The sequence below is a fragment of the Chiroxiphia lanceolata genome, chromosome 4 (genome assembly GCF_009829145.1).
Source record: "Chiroxiphia lanceolata isolate bChiLan1 chromosome 4, bChiLan1.pri, whole genome shotgun sequence".
NCBI lineage: Eukaryota > Metazoa > Chordata > Aves > Passeriformes > Pipridae > Chiroxiphia > Chiroxiphia lanceolata.
This window is the reverse complement of record NC_045640.1, coordinates 59,429,906-59,453,612: the sequence shown is the minus strand read 5'-3', so window position 1 is coordinate 59,453,612 and position 23,707 is coordinate 59,429,906. Positions and strand designations below refer to the sequence as shown.

At 41.9% G+C, this 23,707-nt stretch overlaps 1 protein-coding gene across 13 annotated transcripts in view; it reads right to left on the bottom strand.

Annotated features, from left to right (window-relative positions):
* LOC116786505 overlaps positions 1 to 23,707 on the bottom strand; it is a 29,288-nt gene that overhangs the window by 3,241 nt on the left and 2,340 nt on the right. The window contains exons 2-11 of one of the 13 annotated variants that reach the window (XR_004356963.1): positions 23,414 to 23,553; positions 23,100 to 23,288; positions 22,755 to 22,912; positions 21,798 to 21,930; positions 16,772 to 17,076; positions 14,159 to 14,305; positions 11,462 to 11,769; positions 6,934 to 7,105; positions 1,822 to 1,891; positions 250 to 390 (exon numbers count right to left, since the gene is read on the bottom strand). Coding sequence is in view for 1 of the 13 variants with exons in the window: in XM_032687133.1 (XP_032543024.1) it covers positions 14,210 to 14,305; positions 16,772 to 17,076 (401 nt within the window). In the remaining 12 variants the exon portion in view is untranslated. Of the gene's footprint in view, positions 1 to 249; positions 391 to 1,821; positions 1,892 to 6,933; positions 7,106 to 7,772; positions 7,882 to 9,154; positions 9,705 to 11,461; positions 11,770 to 13,804; positions 14,306 to 16,771; positions 17,077 to 19,884; positions 21,350 to 21,797; positions 21,950 to 22,754; positions 22,913 to 23,099; positions 23,289 to 23,413; positions 23,554 to 23,707 lie in introns of those variants that run through there. The other 12 variants (XR_004356965.1, XR_004356964.1, XR_004356969.1 and 9 more) reach the window with 12 other exon arrangements.

Sequence of the window (23,707 nt, the reverse complement as noted above, 5' to 3'; positions counted from 1 at the left end):
ATTGTGAAAGTCCTCTTAAGAATCCAGTTTCTGGCAGCACTGTAAGACACATTTGCTCTGTTTTCTGCTTTGGCAGTAAACCCTATGTTGTTTTTGGGCAAAACAAAGGTGCATGGCATTAGCAAACAGGAGACACTACAAATCATGTTTCTTCACTGAAAGCCAAGTTTAAATGCCATATTCATGAGATCAGACATCTGTAAACTTGCAGAGTGTGCTGGAGGGAGGTGTCTTTGCACCTGTGCTTACCTTGCTATGCTGGACCCAAAGGATTCTGCGAGCCTGTGGAAACAGCTGCTCCCAGCCTGGCTGCAGCTGTGCCCATCCCTCATTACACACAGCTTGCACCACAGTTGTTTCCCGTGTACTGTTCGAACCCTCCAGCCAAGCCTGGTCCAAAAGACGCATAAGATCCAGAAATAGCTCCATATTAGAGTTTTGAGAGGGATTATGAGAGGTTTTCTGCATAAAACTCTAGTATGATCTCAGAGGATGTTTTGAAATCCCCAACAAATTACTTCTCACAGAGGCTGGATTAAGATCTGTGGAGTAAATGCAGTTACAGGCCTGTGCTACATCACAGAAAGGAACAAGTAAGAAAAACTTGTATTATTTTCAGTATTATACTGATAATAGTGAACAGCTCACTGTTGGTATGTATTACTTCAGTCTTTCAGTTCTATTGTATAGTTTGAACAACAAAGATTAGAGATGGTCCTGTAATGAGCAATGAACACAAAAGTTGTATAATCTCTCTCTGGCTTTTAGTACTTCTCTAGATCACAACACTGAAGTAAGAACAGTTAGAAGAGAATAGACAAGCCTGAGGATTTTGGCTAAGTCATTGTTTCCCAAGGACTGTGTAGCAACTGGTGGCTACACAAAAAGGAAAGAAAATAAGGGAGATGGGGTGTCTCTGAAAATTCATGCTGTATTTCATTTTCTTCTTTTTAAACCAGCCTATGTACATTTTGGATGCTGTATTAATTTTGGCTCACCTGAAACCTTTCTATTATAACTACTAATTCTTTCTATTTTTATCCGTCACACATAATTTTTTTGCTATCTCATTTTCTTTTCAATAAAGCTCCCCCTGAATTAATGCTTGTGTAGGATTCAGAGGGAGGAGGCTCTGTTGGAGGGAGGAAATTTAATAGGGCTGTGTGTAGGAGGATGAGCAGGTCAAGGAAGAGGAGATGAACCTCATGCTCTGAAAGGAAGGATAAGGATGGTATCAAAATAATGAGGTGAATTAAACAGAAGAGAGAACAGCAGAAAGTGAAAGGAATGGAATGACCTTGTTTTAATAGAAACAGGGATCGATGGCAAGGGAAGTGTTCAGGGAGACAATCCATACAGAGCAGTAATGAATCACGGGAATCAGTGCTTTAGGAATAGGATGCCAACAGGAATAAAATATTTAGAAGACTGCTGCATTTACCAGGCTCTTCCAAACTGCACTGTCTTTCATTAGATTATTAAAACAGACATGTACTAAGGAACATTCTTTTACATATTTACTTACTTTAAGAAGTCACAAAATGATCAAGGATTGTCTGACCAGATTAGCTGTGGTGTTTTGCATATCAAGGCACTCAAACTGACTACTTTGCAAGGCAGCCAGGTGCTGGAAGACAGTAGCTTACTGTTAAGGATCAGGCACTGTGGAAATCAGGATTTCCTGAAGATACAAATCTTTTACATAATCCTTTCTGTATTATCCCCTATATCCTATCCCCACTAGATTTATGAAACCGTCGATTCACCACTGATCCGATTACTCCAGTTAGCACCAACTGAAAACAAAAAAAAGAAACGTACTTTCACCTCAAAATGCTGGGAACATCCAGCTGACTCTGGGGAAATAGGAGCTCTGGGAAAAATCTGGGATCTGGCAGCAGGTATTGACAGTGGTATTAGGACATAGAATTAAGGAATTAATTGAGCAAAGGTAGATCTAAATAATTTCCGTAGCATTATGTCCATAACACTTGACCAGATGGTAATACATTGATAAGAGGTGCTACTGACTTTACAGCAAATAATCTGTGGAAGTACCAGTAAGGAACACAAAGTCAGTCACAGCTGTTACCTAGATGGATACTCTGTGTGAAATTTGTCTTCTTTATGTTCATGGGAGGTGGATTGTGGGATGCGTCCATTAAGTTGTGTAGTGACTTAAATACGATGTCAAATTATCACCCAAAACTGTTGATCATAATGTTATTAGTAAAAGCTGGACCATTGTATCTCTGCAGCTGCCAGCCACCTACTCACCTACCTCAGGGATAAGCAGATCTGTTTCCGTTAATGAGGATTAGACACCATTATGGAAACTATTGATTTACATATGCCCAGATAAATGCAATTAAACTTGTGATATGCTATTGTACTTCACTTAAAAAAAAACCAAACCCAGCAGTATCCTAGCACTGAAAAAGCCTCCAGGAATTCTGATCCAGACTATGACACATTGCAGCCACATTATCCTGACTATCTAGAATTATCTTTTGTTACTGCTCTCTGCTGCAGAGTTTCACAAATGTACTTAAGGATCGTTTCATTGCACTGGTACTACAATCCTGATGAATGCAAAAAGGCCCCAAATATCCAGAGATTTTTCAAAACTTAGTCTAGTGGTTCTCATAAATCCTAAACTCTGAGAGAAATTTTCAAGAGAAAACGTTCCTGGAAGACTTTGGTTTTCACATTCACGAATGGAAGGCCAGAGAGATGCTCAATAGGATTGTTTTAACCAACTATCTGCACCAGATGAAGAAGCTGTACAATTTGTGTCAGTGAAAAATGCCAAAGGAAGAGGAAAAGAATAGAAGGTTAGCAATGCACAGCTTATTTTCTTAATTCATGGTCCATTTAGGAACGGATATTTTTTTATACGGGAGAAGAAGAGAGATGGGAGAATTCTGCAGAAACTATTGCACGACTTTGATTATCAAACAGCTGAGCAGGCACTGGAAATCTTCAGACAGAGCTTCACACATCATGGCACGTGCCAGGGGTGGCACACAGACCACTGCCAAGCAACATGCTACCCAGGAAAGAGCCAAGAACTGCTGCTGCCACAGTGGCTTCCAATAGCAACTTCAGGTACTGCACACCCTCCTCTTCAGGCCAGGGTCCCCAGGGCACACAGAGAGAGGGCTTTGTGCAGGAAGTTAGTGTATGCTCCTTCACTTTACACTCTTAGCTGTGATTCACTTTCGGACGCCTCAGATATCTGAGGGAAGATTTAACCATCTAGGTTATTCCACATCCTACACTTTGATAATTCTGAGGTGCCCAGGGTAAATATTATTAGTTTTTCAAGCGTAGCTAATTTTGCATTATAATAATATTTTTTATTATTCTTAACTAACTCTTGCTTTTTTTTTTAATTGTAATTTTTTAATTACTCTGCCAAATTCACCACTAATGGGTTCCTCTTACACAAAAAAAGCTAGCTTTCTACTGCATGTTTCCATTCCTTTGTTATGTTCTTATGAGCTTGCAAATCTGTAAGCACTTTTCTCCATTTGCAGGCCAGTGTGGGGAGGTCAGGATGTTTATAAGGACCTGGAATTCCAAAAAATTCATTTTGTATTTTAGTTTTGATTATTGCCACTTAAGCATAATGACAACATCCATCCAGCTAAAAGTTCAGCTTCACTGGAAATTGCTTTTTTTTCCAGTGAACCACTGCTAATCAAAAATGTATGAGCAATGCTTTCATAAGTAAAAAAAAAAAAAAATAGTAAAACAGCCTCATAAGTAAAATAAAATAAAAAATGGAGAGTGAACAACTTTCTGTTCTAACGTGGCCATCTGTCATTTATAAAGACATCACCCCATTAACCTGTCTAATCAACTCCATTCTTTTTTCAAAGTTGGTTAAGTAAGTTTATGAGGAGACGTAGATGTTCTCTTGATTAAATCTGTTGTAAAACGGCCTCCCTGGTGTTCTGCTTTGTGTGCATTTACACATATAAAGGTAATTACAAGTACATATCACTACTGTAAATTCCATGCTTGTCATATTACAGTACATGACATTTTCATTTCCTCCTGGTGAAAATGACATCTGATATTTTCTGTTCAAGCAATAATGACCAATTAGAATTTGTTATTATTAATGTCTATCCTAAAGTATTCCAAGTCATGAGGTGGTTTCCTCCTAGGCAGTTGAATTTATAATGTGGAAAAAAGGGGGTTGACATGTTGCTATACCACCTTCAGCCATTCCCCCTCAAGACTGGTTATTCCTTCAACAAACTGGGAGATCCTTATGGAAAACCCTCAATACAAGAGAGAATATTACTGAATTCAGGTTTAGAGTTGAAATAACTGATTCTCCTCAGTAGAATCTCTCTCAGCTTTCCTGCCTGACATTTTGCTTTCATCACAGCAACCAGAGGTCAGTTCTCCTGCAAGTGCCCGTAGCTCTGGAGAAGTGGGAGTCAGTTAAGTTGCGTTAGTCCTGATGCAATGTGGTCACTTATCTGCACTGGGATTTCTTCAGAGCCCTCAGGTTCCTCCAGTAGTGGGGAAACTATTGCAAACTGACCCTTAGAAGAACGGCCCAAGGAATGAAATCAAATAACTGTGCTCTACTGGAACCACAACAGGAAGGCTTCTATAGCATGCAGTCAAAGTTTATGTAAATACCTGAAATACCAAGTGCTTTTTAAATGCTTTGCTAGTCACTTAAGTAAGTCCCAAATAGGTTGTACCTGACAAAATTCCAGTTTTGTCACTGCCAATTTCAGCATTAGGATAATTTTTTTAATTGCCTGACTCTTGTTTAAAATAAAATACCTGTCTTCAAATACTGAGATAAGTAGATTTACGCATATGGAGAATTTTTTTAAAGGATCCTTCAGTGGTCATGGAAAGCACATTTATTTCTAGAGGAGTTTGAGAACAAAATCTCTGTACATTATATGTGAAATCTTCCCTCTAGAAACTTTCCTCTCTAGAGATAACTTGAGAGATAGGCAATGCACAAACCCACAGTGAAGAGAAGAGGAAAGACAGCTCTATATCATATGTGGAGAGAGAGTGAGAGGGTTAAAAAAGAGCAAGCAGTTGAAATTATGTCGTGACACATCATATGATAGAAAGCAGGTGACAACTTCTGAGGTACTCCATTTGGAAGATGGAAACAGATCTCCTCTGCTCTCACTGAAATGCTGTGGAGAAAGCTGGTAAAGAAACTGTTGAGGAGTGTTACAGCTCAAGAGTGGCCAGTACATCTCTTGACAGATCTCAGGTACTAGAAATTCAAAGGAACATAAAAGTATTCAGAAAAAATTAAATACCCATAACCTTGTATCAAGCACAGAGACACAAGAATGGAGAATCTTACTTGCCACTTTTTCTTCTTTCCTCTTTCCCAGGCCGTAAGCACCTGTATCATAGTCACAAAGTGGCAGCTGTTTCATCTCCTTTTTCTCTCCCTGAAGAAAACTGACACTTGGAAAAACAAGGAGTAAGCTCATGCCACCTTTACAGTCTGATGTAAACTGGATGTAATACCATGCAGCAGATAAAACTTTAATCTAGTGTTGGCAATTTTAAAAAATGAGTGGTTTTGCACAATTTGAGCTTTACTGGCTCTTCCCTTAGAATTTTATTTTTCCTCAAAAGCAAAGGGAGGTAGCAGTAGCAGAAGCAGAGAGTAGAAGCAGCAGTGGCAGACTAAATACTCTGAACTTCAGTTTGTCCAGGCAGCAGGCAGACAGGATTTCATGAGAAGCTGTGGATGCCCCATCCCTGGAAGTGTTCAAGGCCAGGTTGGATGGGGCTTTGAGCAATCTCGTCTAGTGGGAGGTGTCCCTGCCCACAGCAGGGGGTTGGAAACAGATGATCTTTAAGGGCCCTTTCAAACCAAATCATTCTATGATGCTATGATTCATGGGAGGGTGCTATAAGGGGCAAAGGGTCACAGAGACTGGTCAGTCTTGGAGGCCAGCCTCCTGAAAGCACAAGAACAGTCCACCCTGAACTGCAGGAAAATGGGTGTGCATAGCAGGTAGCCAGACTGGTTGAACAGGAAATTCCTAACTCAGTTCAAATGTGAAAAGGAAGTGTATGGGCCTGGAAGAGTGGATGGGCTGAGCAGCAGAAATGGAAGTTTTGTGGCTCTGAAGAGATGTGGAGTTGGGTGTTACATGCTATTGCACATTGCCAGAGAGGCTGTGGAGTCCACAGCCTTGAAAATTTAAAAACCTTGAATGCATAAGACTCTAAGCAATCTGACTGTACTTTCCAACCTAAATTACCCAATCGCTCTACATTCTTCACAGAATTAATAGTCATACAGGCCAGCCCACACCACTTTGCTCAGGGCACTGTCCAGCTGAGTTTTTACTATCCCTACAGAGAGGCTACTTACAATCTTAACTTAGCCATATTAATTGAACCTAATTTAAACTTAATCCTTACTGGTTCATTTCTGGCAGCCTTTCTTTTCAATTTGTGTGAAATGTATGTACCAGTATGTGGGTTTCTTTCTTGGAGGGAGTGTCAGTTTTCAAATCAGGATCTGCATTGTCATGAGGATTTTAAAGATGGAATCAATTAACAGCCTGATTTAATGTAGACTAATTTTTTTTTTTCAAATTAAATACAGACTGGAGGCTATCTTTTAGTTGTTCTTTCCTATGTGTATAGGCAGTTTGTAAAAGTATAATGTGATATTTTTAAATTAGAAGTATTTCAAGTTATTGTGAAAAATGGTCTCATTTTGAATATTGGCTGTTATTCAAAATGAGATTTACAAATATTTTCTGATACCCACTCACATCAGAGGTACAAAAATGCTGTGTGTTGTTAGCATGATGAAAAATAAATTATATGAGAATAGCATAGATTTTCTACAACATTCACTGCACTTTTTATTCAACATTTTATATAAATTGATCTAAACATACTTACAGTAAGGAAGTGAACTACATGACTTCTTGATGGCACTTCCTATAAAATATTTCTGTGATTTCTTTGTCAGGAAATTATTACAGGTCTGAGCCCAGGGTTGAGAAGTCTTTCTGCCTAAGCCTATGCCTATTGAAATGCACTGAGGTCTCTTTAGTTAGATCATTGTATTTAGCTGAAAGAAGGCTTAGGTGGAGAAATAAAGGTTTACATGCTCTGGTAGTGCAGCTGTACTGGTTTTGGTGACAATGTTCTGGGTTGTTATTTCCTCCTCTTTTATTTTAAGCACCCTTGCAGTAGCATGGCAAGGATGTTTATCCATTTAAGATATCCATTTTTCAACTTACATTTGTATCTCAAAAGGATACAAAATTAAAATAGATGGGATCAGATGTTAACACATAACCTCACTGTTTGAATTTAATAAATATTGCAAACTGCAGTCTTGCTTAAAGAAAGGAGTAAAAATTGAATAAAGGGTTTGGGATTCAGCTGTAAAAAATAACCATAAGTATCCACACGTTTTCAAAAGCTTGAATTCCAGCGTTACGAGAGTGTGAATGTTGTCGGGGACTGGATATAGTATTATTCTAGTGCTAAGTCTATTTTCTGCTTTTTGAAAAAGAATTTTCCACTAAGATTATGACTGCCAGATTTCCTACACCACTTGCTACCCTCGAATATTTTGGAGGCTCCCATCATCTTAATACAAGCTGTAAAAGAGATGATTTGGCCCTGGGACCACAGACGTGCCAGTTCCTGTGGCACTTCAGACACCTGGTAGTCTAAAGTGTACAATTTGAAAACACTTCTGTGAGCAAATAACCGTGCTCTCCACTTACTAAATTAATTTAACGAGCCACATTGTAAAATTATACTGCAAGCCATTCATGATCCTTGAGATGAAACATGTTACTCTTCAAATAATGCTGTACGGTGAAATACTTACACCTTGAAAGGAGAAAAAAAAATGACAGAAATATCTTAATTTAACTGATCTCTCATATTTTTAACATATTGGCCTCATACAACTGATGATTGGGTAAATAGACATTCAGGCACATGCCTTTTAGACAAAAACTTTTAAAGTCTCATTTTCTTAATTTGAAGTGGGTGCTGGATAAAATGCATGAGGAAAGTCAGATTTTTCTGCCAACTACAGCATAGTGGAAATCTTCTTGCATAATGAAGTGTTAACTAAGTCATGCTTTTGGAGAATGATTTAAAGTGTGATTCCAGCACCAAGAGACTGTAAAAAAAAAAAAGCAGGGCTCCATGGTGTCTCAGTAATTTCAGCATAAGATATGCTGAGTTTGCAAGGAAAAAAGGTGGGAATGTTTGGTTTGGGATTTTTTCCCCCCTCCTAATTTCCAGTTCCCCAAACTCCTCCTTTGGGCTTTTTATATCTCATGCATCATTAGATGGAATAAATTATCATCAGACTAAATTGCATGATTAACTATGGCTGAGTTGGCATTAGAGGGGGAGAGACTTTAACCTGCACCACAGGCAAATTTGGTGGGAAATAACTGACAAAGACAACGGTCAATCACCTCACTGGGGCTCTTCTACAAAATAATCTTTTATAGAAGAATCAGAGCTTTCAGAAAAGCATAATGAGCTAAAACAAGCTTGTATAAAAAGATGCATGATATCCCAGTTTCAGGAAAACTCAGTACCACTTTTATGGATAAATTTTAGATTGTTCTATCAAATATCAGGGAAAAAAACCAGAGAATTGAGAAACAGAGGGATAAATAAAATTTTGGTATTCAATCATTTGCTTAAGAAAATAAAAAAGAAAAAGGTAGAGAGAATACATAGAAATGCCCTAAAACAGGTAAATCTGAATAATCCACTGAAGTATAATCTAAAAAAGCAGAGGATTACGGAGCACAGGCACTAACTGTCCCCGTATCCTGTTTAATTTGCAGAAGTAAAAAATTAAGAGGCAGCATATAACATCTGGTCTCTATTCCCCACAGAGACCAGATTTAATTGTACTTATGCTAAGAGACCATTATTTTTGTCTAAACAGCTTTCTGCTCTTTCAACCACAGTACTCTTAGTACCTTGGCTCTGCCTGTGCACAGTCTCTCCAGCCCACCCTCCAAAGCAGCAGCAGAAGGGGATGGGGATTTTGGGGGAGAGGGCAGAAGTGGCCAACTCCCAAGGAAGGGAAGCTCCCTTCCCTTTCCATTCCCCACTGCTAGGGCAGGGGGAGGGCTGCAGGGAAAGGCTGTGACCTCAGCAGGCAGCACAAGAGGTGAGAGGGGCTAGAAATGCAGTGTGCTTGCTCCCTGTTATTAGGAATGCTGGGAAGTGATCCATGCTAGCAGTAGTTTTTTCTTCATAATTTATGTGTTATGCCATAATGTTTTGCTACAGTGGGATTCAAACTATTCGAAGTATTTTTAATTAACGAGGACCCATAAAGGAAGAAAGCTATATCCGTACAAGAAAATAGGACAACAGGGAGCCAGCCAGAATTCTAAGGAAAATATTGTCAATGAGGCATACGGCTGACTGAGTCTTGACTTACACTGTGGTGTAAATATTTAGGGAGAGCTAAATAATGTAAATTTGAAGCAAAATCAAAAGCAGAACGTTAAATAGGTTGTAACAGAGCTATGGAAAAGCATATACTCACCAAGAATGGACACTGCCTGGCAAAGCACTTGGACCATGCTTTTTTGCTGCCTAAATTACACATGAACTCTTGACTAATGTTACTCCAGATGAAATTTAGGTTTGACTAATGTATTCCTTAATAGCTGCTTGTTGTCGGCAAAAGTAAAGAGTTATAGATAACAAAATTAAATATTTTTTTTCCCTAAATTAGAGGCTTTTAGGTATAAAGCTAACTGAAGTGAATTTGCCATGGAAGCAGGCCACCAGGATCTAGCTCGCTCTGCAGAGGTGCAGAGTTGGTTTTGCTTTTTTGCTGTGCAAGTTATTTCTGTAGATTTACCCTGACTGTAAGATTCGCTAAACTGGAAGTGTAAAAACAGTTGTAGGAGTTATCTGAGAAGGAGAGAGGAGAATTTAAAACAAAGAGCTTGTGTTTTACTTTGCTTGTAAGGTAAAAGTAAAGGGAAATTTGGGGATAATGTGTATTATGTATGCTTTATGACAGCTAAAATGAAAGGGAAGATTGCTCTTTTTTTTACATCTGGAAGGAATAATTTTCTTGGTACAGATATTAAGTAAAATGCTGATAATTCCTTCCTCAAATATGGAGTACATAAATAAGTTATACAAGAATACTGATTTTGTTGTGCAGTATATTCATAAATATTAGATAAAAAAAGAATCTCAGTTACAGAAAGCAGCAAAAGCTAGTGTAGTCTCTTGAGCTTTCCTTTTATTAAAATAAATTAGTAGTCTTGCTTGGATTCTTAAAAATAATTTCTACCCAGAAGTTAAACATGTTTAAATAAATTTACTGCATAGATCTTCCAAAGAAAGAAAGGCCCAATACTACTGCCAGATTTATGAAGAAAGTTTCTTGGTTTTATCTGGTGGATCAAAAAGTATATGTTAAAAAAAATATGGTTTCTGTTGATTACTTGATAATAGTTTGGATGGTCTGTGTATAAAAAAAGAACTGCAGGTTTCTCTAAAAGAGTCTGGTTTTGCAGGAACTGCTAGTTTTCACTGCTGTTTTGTTTTTGTTTTTGTTTTTTTAAAAAAGGTACCAGAAGGTTACATTTCTTAGGAACACTTAAAAATATCTTTGACACATGTAGCAGTAAGGAAGTGTCATTCAAAGCTTGACCATTTAAATAGAATTAATAGAAATCCATTTTGTTTAGACTGGAAACCTGAAAGGATGAGACTGAACAAGACTCTCTTCCCCTCCATTTTTCTAAAAACAAACAGTCATACCCTGAAGTGTTGACTGAGCTGTTCAGTCTCAGCTCTCTGTGACTCTAAAGGTGACCTTCTCTCTGTCTGCGCTGTGTTATAAGAGTAGTGACTGATCCTTCCTTGTAACCTGTATAAAGATCCTTGGGACTGAATTGATTTGATTTAGGGAAGCTGAGGTCAGGAAAGATTCTGGTACTTCCACTGTCCTTACCTTACAAAATGATTACTAGAAAAAGACACTACAGAACCCCTTCACATTGAGGAAACTGATGGCAAAGGCCAGTAATTTTGGGTGCTAGAGACAAAATCTCAAAGCAGTTAAGCAGTTTCATGGTAAATGGACAAAGCTAGAGGAGAAGATAGGAGATGTTGCTTCCCCTATGTTTCCAAAGATTTACAGGGACCTACATAACACATCCTGGCTTCTGAATTACGAAACCACATTTATTCTTAGGTGGGGGTTACAACCCCTTATAAGGAGACAAATAGTTTCTTTTCCCACAAAGCCTTTCTTCTAGAAATAGAGATGCTAGACCTCAGTAATTGAAGCAAGAAACTTCACACATATCTTTCAAACTCAGGAGAACGTATAACCAGTTCTGACCACAGGAACTTATTTTATCTGACATGGTGGACATAAAAACCACGTTGCACAGCTTACCTTCAGTTCTTCTGCCTCCCTGCAGTCACCAGGCATCTCCCTCATGGGCTGGTCTGATGGGCTAGTGGACAGGAATAGCTCTGTTTCTTACAGTATTTGAGAAAGCCACCTTGTTTAGAGTGGTAGCAAAGTTTAAAGGTCCTTCCCCCTTATTCCACACTGGTGATGCCACACCTAGAGAGCTGTAGCTCAGCTTTGACCAGCAGCAGATCTTTTTTGCATCCTGCTGGAACTGGTTCTGTCTGGCACAGGGACAGTTCCTGATGTCTTCACAGAAGCCACCCCTGCACCTCTGCTGCTACCAAAACCTGGACACATGAACCCAATACAGAAAAAAAGAATATAAAAAGTGAGAGGGTACAAGAAACATAGCGAGAATTTAAAAATACATTGAACTACTTAGAGGGAGACATTGCAAGAAAATTTTAAAAGGGACAAGAGACAAAATATAGCAAGAGGAATTCATCAATGATCTGGATGAGGGGATTGAGTGCACCCTCAGTCAATTTGCAGGTGACACCAAGTTGGGTGGGAGTGTTGATCTGGAGGGCAGGAAGGCTCTGCAGAGGGATCTGGACAGGCTGGATCAATGGGTCAAGGCTAATGGTATGAGGTTTAACAAGGTGAAGTGCTGAGTCCTGCACTTGGATCACAAAAGTCCCATGCAGTGCTACAGGTGGGGGACAGAGGGCTGGAAATCTGCTTGTCAGAAAGGGACCTGCAGGTGCTAGTTGGCAGCAGCTGAAGAACATGAGCCAGCAGTGTGCTCAGATGGTCAAGAAGGCCAATGGTATCCTGGCCTGGATCAGGAAGGATACAACTAGTGTGGCCAGCAGGACCAGGAAAGTGATTGTCCCCCTGCACTCAGCACTGGTGAAGCCACACCTCAAGTGCTGTGTCCAGTTCTGGGCCCCTCAATATAAGAAAGACACTGAGGTGCTGGAACAAGTTCAGAGAAGGGCAGCAGAGCTGGCGAAGAGTCTAGAGCACAGGTTTTATGAGGAGGGGCTGAGGGAGCTGGGGGTGTTTAATCTGGAGGAAAGGAGGCTCAGCGGGGACCTTTTCACTCTCTACAACTACCTGGAAGGAGGCTGTAGCGATGTGAGGGTCAGTCTCTTCTGCCGGGTAGTAAACGGCAGGACAAGAACTCCAGCAGGGGCACGGGAGCAGGCACAGGACAAGGACAACGCCGCAGTGCCGCCTCTCTGCCACCGGGCGGCGGCAGCGAGGGCGGGACGGGCGCTGCAGGGCCGCGTTCGGGCCACCGGGCGGCGGCGGCGGCAGCTCCGCGCTCCCGCTCGGATCCCGGTCCTCAGCAGCCTTTGGATCGCCCTGCGCTCACCGCACTCGGAGAAGCGAGAACTAAATCTCAGCTGGCGCTGTTTCATCACGCTCTCGGGGCGGGAAGAGCTCCCAAGACAGGAGGGGAAAAGAATGAAGTGCCTCGGGGCGCCAGTTTCGGGGTCACATGGCTCAAGTACGCTGCACGCAGCTTTGGTGAACATTAAGGGAAATATATACAAATACATGCAGCTGGTCTCAGGGGAGGAAGGATGCTGCTTTTTGTCCCATGTTAACAAGCTACTGAGAAAGCTTGCTCTACCCTGCCAGGGAGACCCTACAGAAAAGCAAGTCTCAGTTGTTTCATTCCTCCAGCAAGGCAGAGTAGTGTCACAGCGTGGAAGGCAATTCTTACATGGTAATTACTCTGGGATATTTAAATCAACTTACTATTACCATCTTAGTCCTTTTCCCATCTAAGGAGTTGAAAAATTCGATTTCTGCCAGAGTATCATCAACTTTATAAACTGCTGCATGCTACAGATGTTGTTTCTTCATTGTTACTTTAGTCGCTGGGGAGTTTTGTTTTACACCTTTCTCCCATAAAGTGGGCAGCAGGAGATGAGCCATACAAGCAACTTTTTTTGGCTTACTGCAGCTTTCTTTTGTCTTTGTGAGCCAGCTGTGTGGGTAAGCAGATGCTACACATGCCTCTCTAGACCAGAAAGCCTGCACCCAGAGGTCTTTGTGCAGCAGCTGTGACCTTCAAGGAGTTTCTTCACAAGTGATGCAGCATCTTGCACTCACCTGTCCTTAGACTGGTACTTGCTAGTACTGGAATCTGTGCTTCCAGGTCAAACGTACATCTCCGGGGATTTGCATGGTATTCCAGCCTCCCTGTGTCTCTGAGGATGGCTTTGGGTTTGCAGTCCAGGGAAGGAAATATTTTCAATGTTTTCCCCATGCACAGGTGGAGACCCAACAGAAAGGTTCTGCTGTGGCAGAGTTGGCTCAGCGTGGGATATCAGAGAAACCCAGAAACCTGAGCTGCTCCTGCCTGTGGGCAGCACTACTCCTTCCTGCAGGAACCACCCTGCGGGCTTCCCTCAGAGACCAGATCGAAGCTGGGAATTCAAAAATGGGTTTTCCAATCATTGGCTCCTGTGGCACTGTACAGCTGATCCCTAAGAGAGCTGCCAATGGGGGAACCACAGCCCCGGCCGGACACGGGACACAACAGCAAAGACACACCTGTCACGCATGGGCTGCAGAGCTCAGCAGGACTTGGCTGGTACTCGTGCTTTGGGCTCTTTTTCTTCCTGGAGCTGGCATTCATGGAGTCTTTTCAATAAAAGGGAAATACTTTCTAATACAAATCAGTGCAACGGGAATTGCAATGAGACTTATTTGACTGACCTGAGGGTCATGTTTCGTGATGTATTTCTGTACCAGAGTCTGAGGTTATATTTAATGTGTCCTTTGGGTGCTCGCTGGGAATGAGGAAGGCAGATGAACAGACACATGTCTTAGAAGAACTGCTGAGTTCAGAGCTGGTCCTGATGACTAGCAGCAAGACACAAAAGTAATTTTGTCAGTGGGTAAAGCATTTACAAACATGTTGCATTTCCAACAGAGGAGGTGTTGGCTGCCCTATACAGACAAGGGCACAAGGGAGGATAGCTCTGTGGGGAGCCAGGTTGTAGCCCATGTAATGATTCAGGGAAAGGGCATTAGAATAACTTTGAAGTCCACCTGCCACCTCAACCCCAGCTTTTTCTGTTGCCCAAGATGTGTATGAGTTGTAAATACTCAGACACTCCTCAGTCTGGCCTTTGGATGGTTTTTGCTTTCTTCCTCATTAAGGCACTTTTGTCTTCAGTATTCCCATCAAACACTTCCCATAAACTGCAGCTTTGATTGCAGCACATTTAAAGAGGTGGGTGACGAGCTGGTGTTGTCCAGTGGGTGGCTGTAGCACTGCTTTGCCCTCAGATTGCAGAGAAACCTGGCTGTCTCGTTTTGGTGAAGTATCAATGACTGGACCAACCTTCAGACCAGCCAGAGAACACTTGCTGAACAGGTAGGAAGGCACGGAATAAAAAGATGTCTCAATGCACGACTGTGGTCCTGTGTTTGTAACTCTGCACCTGTGTCATGGTTTAACCCCAATCAGCAACTCAGCCCCACTCCCTCCCTCCCTCCCTCCCTCCCTTTCCCTGGTAAGATGGGGAGAGAATCAGAGGGGTAAAAGTGAGAAATCTCATGGGTTAAGATAAAGAGTGTTTAATAGGTAAAGCAAAAGCTCCACACACAAGCAAAATGAAACAAGGAATTACTTCACTTCTTCCCATGGCCAGGCAGGTGCTCAGCCATCTCTAGGAGAGCAGGGCCCCATCACATGTAACAGTGACTTGGGAAGACAAATGCTCATCACTCTGATTGTCCCTCCCTTCCTCCTTTTTCCCTCAGCTTTATATGCTGAGCATGACACCATATGTGTGGGATATCCCTTTGGTCAGCTGGGGTCAGCTGTCCCAGCTGTGTCCCCTCCCAACTCCTTGTGCACTCCCAGCCCACTCCCTGCTGGGGTGAGGAGCAGAAAAGGCCTTGGCTCTGTGTAAGCACTGCTTAGCAGTAACTAAAACATCCCTGTGTTATCAACACTGTTTCCAGCACAAACCAGCTACTGTGAAGAAAATTAACTCTACCCCAGCCAAAACCAGTACAGCCTGGTCCTATGAAAGGTCCTAGTTCTCCAGAAGAGGGTACAAGGAGGTCCCCTAACAGCAACATCCTAACCAGACCTTTTCCTTTAGCACTCGAGAGACACAATGTGAGAATCAAAAGGCAACATCTTTATCCATCGAGGCTGAAAGTAAAACCAAATGGGTAAGTCACCTGCAAATTCCACAGCAATGTAGTCATTCCAGACAAACACCTGCACAGCATGACAGACAGGTTTTCTTGGTGTCAGGCAATTAAATTTTTATCAAGGTGTAAATCAAAACACCAGCTTACAAATTACCATCATAAAACATTGCTGGAGGTTATGTTTCCCTGTTTCTTTTCTACAGCTTATTAACTCTATCTTTCTTGAATATGCTGGTTTAGATTTGTCACAGAGTAAAGCAGAAATGCAATTCAGGTATATGGATGAGTCTTAAAATATTAGAAATAACATTGTGAACATTTGTTAAAGCTGCTTGTGCCTTCATTCATTGGATATTATACTCACTTGAATCCATTTTGTGCTGTTATGTAGGTGCATGCACAGACATAAAGCTACCAGATGAGCTACAGCTACTAGCTGTGTTTGCCTTCAAAGAAGTCCTGTCAGCTGGACTGTCCACCTGTAACTGCTACGCCCCTCCCTGATTTATACATGTTGGGAAAGTGCCCAAGAAGGAGCTGGGCCATCTGCCAGTTTGCTGACTTCTTACTGTCATAGACTGAGGTCTGTGAAATTAGACTTTGCTGCATTACAGAATTAAGTGTATTATCTTGCCCTTTGAGACAAACAAATTAAATTTGCTGCTGCTGGTGTATGCTATGTTACACTGGGCACTCTGCCTTTTCTTTATTCCAGCCTTACAGCATCAAAACATTCATTGAAGGACGGTGATAACATACTGTCCACATTAAGTGACATTCTATCATGCAGATCTATCTCCTTCATGTTTTTTCTAGTCAGATGTTTCTGAAATTTCAGTAAGAAATAAGGAAACTATTTTGCATGGCTTTGTCAAATATTTTGAATGTAGTTTGGGCAAAGGTCAAGCATTCCTATGTGGTCAACAAGTGATAAGTAACATTTAATAACATGCCATTTAAAATGTGTTAGTTAAAAGAAATCTAAAAGTGCTGCTTTTCCAAAGGTTCATGCAGTAAAATGCTGAATTCAGAAATAGGTACATTGTGACTGTTGTGGTAAGAAGAGGCCTCATTGCTGAAGCAAAGGAGAAAGGGATGAGGTGCCTGTGGAGAAGAGGAGGTATAAATCTTGCAGAAACAGCGAGCAACTCAGCTCACCTTGCATAGGGTATTAATGCTGACCTGCACTGCTGGTCTTCTGGTCTTGGCTTCCCTGAAATTAAGACCAGGGATCCATGTCTCCTGTGTGCCAGGAATACTGGTTGTCAGCCCCTTCAGAAATGTCTTGTGGAACAGCTGGGTCTCCTTCCCAGCTGCCCAGAGCCTGCTTATGGATGCTGCAGCATGTGGAAAGGATCCTCCACTGTGGCTCTGCATTTTCAGCCCAGACGTAAAGCAGCATATTGGAAAAGATGCACTCCAGCATCTCATTCGCTGTTCACACTGTGATTTAGGATTAACAGCTGTTAGGACAGAAGGAGAATATGTACAGGGTTTTGTTTGTTGCAAGGGCATTTAAAAACAGACCTTGTAAATCCTCAAACAAGTCGGCAGGGTGCAACTGCATCACACTGTACTCTGCGTAAGACGGAACTCTGGCCAGCCATAGTTGGAGCATGATGATCACAGGGAGGGAGGGAATGGGGCCAGAGAAGGGGGAGATTTAATAGAAGTTAAATGTACTTTCATGGAACATTTTGGCTGGTTCTGTGTTGCAGTAAAGACTTTACTGGTGTCAATAAGAAAATTCCCATTTATTTTATTGCTATGAGACAATCCTCCCTTCTTGGCCCTCACTACAAAAGAAAATAAGTAGGTTCTGGAAAAAAAACATTGAATGTCTTTAATTCCCCATGGAAGTAGACTGTTGAAAAAGCATCATGGCTTGTGAATGCAAACACTATATAAAAGCACAGGCTGGAATAAAGAAGAGTGCCCAGTATAACATATACTTACAGTTGAGCAAGATACACGGGATGTGCCTGACAGCACCATGTTTTGCTAAGGAATGGTTGCATTTCCCTATGTCCTGCACCTCTCCAAGATCTTATCTGAGTGTGGTCTGACTCATTCATGCCTTTTCCTATTTGTGGCACCATGCATAAAGCATGTTTTTGTTTATTTCAATACATGGACCATGTATGGGCCATACTGGAAAAACGGTCATTTCGCAGCGGTGTGGAAAAAGATGAGATCCTAAATACAGGCTGGGGGCAACCTGAAACCCCAAATGGGAGAGAGAACATAATCATGCACAGATACAACTGTGCAAAATGAAAACAAACTGCGCCTGAAATGCAAAGACCAATGGGCTGAGCAGCTCACAAGTGTCTCCAGGAGCAGAGATCCAAGGCATGTGGAGTTAGGACCTGTGTGAATCTGTGAGGGAACACTTCTGTTTCTTTGCTAAGGTTTTCCCAGCTGATGGAATAACCTTCGGTGTTTCAGTATTCATTCAGGACTACACCTGGGCCAGGCTTGCCCAGAATACAATAGGTGACAGACTGAATTAAGATGTGTTTACCTCCTCAAAAGTCAACATGAGGATTCTCAGAAGTTCCCATATGCTTTGTGTCAGGCCCTGCCCTGCAAGTTCACAGGTTCACTTGTAATCACAAGATTTTGTGAAATCATCTGCATTACAAAATGATGCTACAGGATTTAATTTTGCATGTGGGCCTCGTGCTTTTTGGTTTTTTACAAACATGTAATTTAATTTGAATATTGCCTCAGTTTTTGTCTTACAGAAGGGGCATGGGTTTATAACACTGAATGTCTATTATCCTATTCTTGCTATTTGCTCTTAGGACGAAGCAGTAACCCTTCCTATAATAGCAGGCAGTGGTTGGATTAACCAAAGCAAAGATGAGTACAGCATCAACAGGAAATAGAAACTGCTATTAAGCACAGTAATGCCAAAGGCTGGGTCACATGAGCTGACTTCTGTATGATTTCTACCTTGAGAAATTTCTGCTGATTTCTGCCTTCAAAACCACAAATGCAAAGTAGCAACTACTTTCAAAGAACACTCTTTTCCTGTGTCAGTTCTAGAAAAGCCTTTCTCTTGAGAGTTAGAGAAAGAAAAGCATGGCCAAACAAGAAGCTATTCCTACAGAGCAGGCTTACCTAAAGAAATGCAGGTATCAGAATCTTTTGAAGGATGCTTGTCAGCAATACCTTGCTTTAGCACCCTATTTTCCAAGTTGCCCCAAAAAGGTCACCACAGTCCAGCTCTGAAGGTTAACAGGGATGGGCTATTTCAGACCAAGAATGCAGTGACTGTCAGAGACCTGGGCACTGGCAGCCCCTCTTCTTCCCTCTTGAATACTCACTCCAATTTTTAGCTCAGGCACAGAAGACAGAAAAGCTGCCTGTCTCTCAAAGCAATATCCTGATTAATTAATTCAGGAGTCTATTGGTAAGACTTGGCATTTCCCACCACACTCAGAAACCCAGACCTCGTAGGTGCAAGGGTAGAATGAAAGAACTCACCTTACTCAGTGCTGAACATGCTGAGGGTACAGCACTAGGTCTGCCTCCATGACTCTCAACAGTTTCTGAGAGAAACATAAAGGCTTTGCAGCAAGGTAGCAAAGGCACACAGTGGGGAGGCATCAGGAGAAAATTATTCTTGTTCCTTTTTACTCTATGGCAGCAGAAACCATCTCTAAACTTCCAGCCAGAAACAATGATAAATCTGCCCCCAGGGACCCCAGCACTGCTGAGGCATCTGATCAGGCTCTCACAGGGCTGGGAACAAACATCAGGCAAATGCCCTCCATTAGGATCACTGTTAAACACATTTCCCATGAGCAGCATTTGTTTTCTTTAAGATTCTTAGGTCAGTTCTGCTAAAGCTGCCTTAAATCCCAGATGTTCATAGCAAATAGGGATGGCAATCCAAGTCTAAACCCTTGGAGGAGAGCAGAAAATGGTGCTTCTTTATATTAATGACACCTCTCAGATTCTCCACCATTAATGGCTTTACATTCCTACTGATCATAAATATGGAATATGGGATTGAAAGACAAATTATGCGACGCCCCAGACACTTGAAATATAAGACCAAAATAAAAGAATATGGGCTTTGCTCAGTTAAGAGCTGTGCTTGATACCTCTTTTAAAAAGGAATCACAAGTCACTAGCATTTTCTTGGGGTATGGGAGTGGAAGGTAGATGAATAAGAAATAAAGCCCTCCATTCCCCGGGGCTGCTGGATGAGAGAGCAGTCAATAGTGAGCACAGTCAGCTTCTCCACCCCTCAGGACGCCTATAGGAGATCACCACCAAGAGGTGGTGTCCTCGACTGTCTGGAGAAAAGTCTGGCAGGCAGAGCGAGCTTCCCTCTGTGCTCCAGGGCTGTTGGACAGCAAGGAACTGTGCATGACCTGGCAGCACCTTAAACGAGTGCCTTTAATATTGCAAAGCTAATCCGAATCCAGTAGGATACTTATTAGCATGCGTTGATCTCTAAAGAAGAGTGGTTGCTAAGGAAACCTCTTAAAAGCCTGCTTTAAAATATTTGCTACATATTCAAAAGCCAGAACAATTTCCTGCTGTCAAACTACAACAGCTCTTCAAAGATCATTATGAATATTCTTTAACCATTAAGACAGAAATATCCACGTGGTTCTTCTCAGCAGACAGATGATGGAATTCTGATATGGGGTATTATCTTCATAAAACTGAAATTATGTCACTGAAACAAAATCAGCTGTGCTACAGCACAGCCATTCCAAGGATCAGATTTTTCAACTACATATTCCTAATACAAAGTTATCATGTCTGACATCCTAATATTTTAAAGTATCACAACTTCTAACTTATACTTCCCCAAAGAGTCATAGAATCATTTAGGCTGAAAAAGTTCAAGGACAAATGCAATTTGCACAGCTAACATGCTGTAAGTGGAGAATGCCAAAGGCACAACGTGAAGGGCTGGGAACATCCTGTTCTAACTCACTTTTCCTGGCATTTAAGAGGACATATTCTTCACTGGAGGCACAAAAAGCTCAGCAAAAGCTTTTTTTTCTGTTTCCAAATAAACTGCTGAATACTCAAAAGCCATTTAAAGTGTCAGGATAAACAATTCAATCATATTCTTTTACTTTCAGAAAACACAGTGTATTTTAATGGTATGTTAGTTAACTTCCCTCGTAGTTGCCCTCATAGTGCTGTGCTTTTTATTTGTAGCTGGAGTGGTGTTTAAAACACAACAGTGTTTTGGCTGCTGCTGAGCAGTGCTGGCACTGCTCGCTGAGGAGGGCGAGTGACAGAGTGGCTTTGTGGGTGAGCTCAACCCAGCCAAGGTCAACCCACCCCTCCTGAGATCATCAAGGACAGAAACCTGACTTTGGTTTTAATGACAACAGCCAATCCTCTAGGCATGCTCTTGGTCTGATCTTCCCAGAAAATATACAGTGTTTAGGTATAGGAGTTTATTTTCCATCTTCACCAGGACAGAAACAAGCCGTGTCATCCGAGGAATCCTCTGGGAACAGATGTACTTTTGACTCCCGTCTTTCCTAGGAATCAGAACTGGCTTAGAGCCAGCAGTTTGTTCTGGGTACTCCTGTAATTGTGCTCAAGTTACACCATCACCCTTTTGTTTCAGAATGTCTTGTCTCTGTGTAAGTCATAAGTCCCAAATGAGACAGAAACTTGTTGAGTAAGATAACCAGAGGAAAACAGATTACCATGTCCTCAAGTCTAAGCACAGAAGGGATGTCACATCACCTGTAAAAGTACTGAGCATGAGTTGGAGAATTAGGCATTGCACATCATTTGAACAGTGCCAAAACCAATAGGGTTTTGCTTTTCTATTTCTTGTTTCTAATCAGAACACCTACCAGCTTGCTTAGTCATGTTTCAATGTTAACACTATGATTATTTATGCAAGGACAGTACCCAGCAAGAGTGCCAAAAAGCACATTTCCCAGGAAGAAGAAAGCTGCTTTTCACCCACACCCTGAGGACTGTGTGCAGTGTCTGCTAGCAAGGAGTAGCAAGGCTGCTCCACCAAAGCTGGGATAAGGGTGACAGCGAAGCAGACAGGGACCTCACTGATAGCTCCATGGTACCCGAACAGGGAGAGCCAGGCCAGCTGGTGACAGCAACAGGTAGAGCCTGCAGAGTTTCTCAGCACACAACAGCATCCATGCACACCTTTCCCACAGTAGCTCACCTGACTTTGTAGGGCTGCCTCTGAAAAGTGCTGTGAGAAATCACAGCTGCTGCCAGTTTTTTGAAAGTCAGTGTTAAGACAGTGGCTGCTTCCCTTCACCGCAGCCACAGGATGTTTTCTGGTCTCTTCAAATCTGCTAGAGAGATAATTAGCTAGAAATGTGCCGTAAGGCAAAATTCTTCACTTATGAGGACAGAAAGTTGTAAAAGTTCTCCCACTTGTAATGTCAGGCATTGCAGAGCACGTGCTGATAAGAAGAGCACAGTGTTCAGACCCAGTTTGCTCTGCATTTATAGCTTGATCTGAGATCTAATACATGGAGATTAAAATGGACATTTGTTTTCCACCCACCCAAGAATCCTAGCTGCTGTGTGTTCAGTTACAATGCTGAGCAGGACAGCTTGCTAGCACATGGGCAAACGACCTGCCCCGACCCACAATAGTTTGGTTTGTTTTCCAGTCACTCGAGACAGTTGATTAAGATTTTAGAATCTAATGATGGAAGCACACAGGAAAGAAGGATGAGCAAAAAAGGGAAGAGAGGCAGCAGGAGAGAAATAATCACAGAAAAAATACGTGCAAATCATGAAGGGAAAGGAGAACAAAATAAAGTAGAATAGGTGGCAGGGGAGGGAAAGGTCAGGAACATAATGAAGAAGCAAAACCAGAGGCAGGAAGACAGAAAAGAACAAGGGAGAAAATCTTTCAGGAGCAGAAATTCCTTATGAGGAGAGCTGGAATCTAGAAAACTTAACTCATCCTTTAGGGAAAAAAAAAAAAAAAGCAAGGAAAATGTCCAAATTAACTGTTTGCAGTCAAAAACAAATGTCACACAGAACAAGTTCCTGCCCTTCTGGTTTCTGATTTTTTTTGCTTCCTGTCCTCTGAGTGCTGCTAGAGGCCCCCCAAAGTACCAAGGGCTGCACTGTAGCCCATCCCCTTGCCCCATGCCCCAACCTATTCCTCTGCATATTCTTGCTGTTGTACCCTGGCCTTGTCTTCAAGCGTGCTGCCTTCTCACAAAGCTATTCTTCCACCTGCTGCCTCCTTTCTCCAGCCACCTCAAATTCCATGCTGCTGCCACTTCAGCTGCCTTCCACTTGCCTTCCAAAACCCTGTAAATATAAGGGTAGTTCCACTGCACATAAAGGCTCAGCATGAACATTTATAATTTCCAAGCTGGCCTTTCACTGCAAACTATATGGGGCAGAAATTGTCTCCCAGCACTTGTGCCTCCATATCATATATGACCCTGACATTTCTTGGAAGCCCCTGCTGATGCCACTCTGTAAATACCAATACCTGTTTTACAGGTAATGTGCTGGTTTTGTTCTTAATAAATCACTGTGCTAGTCTGGATACACTTCTGCCTGGGTCATTTCTGCTCAGGAGATCTGCTGCTCTTTGTCCAATGCCAGGAGAGCTGGTTTCCATGGAGCACTGTTTTTCCTCCGTCTCATCAGAGAAAAATGGGAACCAGGGAAAAACAACCTGCAGTGACAGACGACAGTGTTGCCATCCCCAAAAGATTCACAAGGTCAAATTTCATTCTAAATGCTGAGTGAGACATCACACAACTGGAAACCAGAACAATCTGGTAGGTGCTCCCTGCTTACCTAAACTCTTCATCTACAAGTAGACTCGTACAGTGAGAGCTGTGAGGGGTTTTATTCCTGCTTCTCTGGCCAGAAGTTGATGGGTTTTGCAGTCAAGGCACATCATGCAGTAGGCAATAGGACTGCTGAGCTGTCCCCTGCTGAATACAGAAGGGAGACAGCTGACATCAAGCTTCTTTCAGAACACAGCAAAGGTGACATTGCAGTGGATGCTAATATTAGTGGCAGCTTGGACAGGTTAAGGATTGCCACCTAATAACAGCACTCAATACAGATACATAGGTCCAAGTTCTT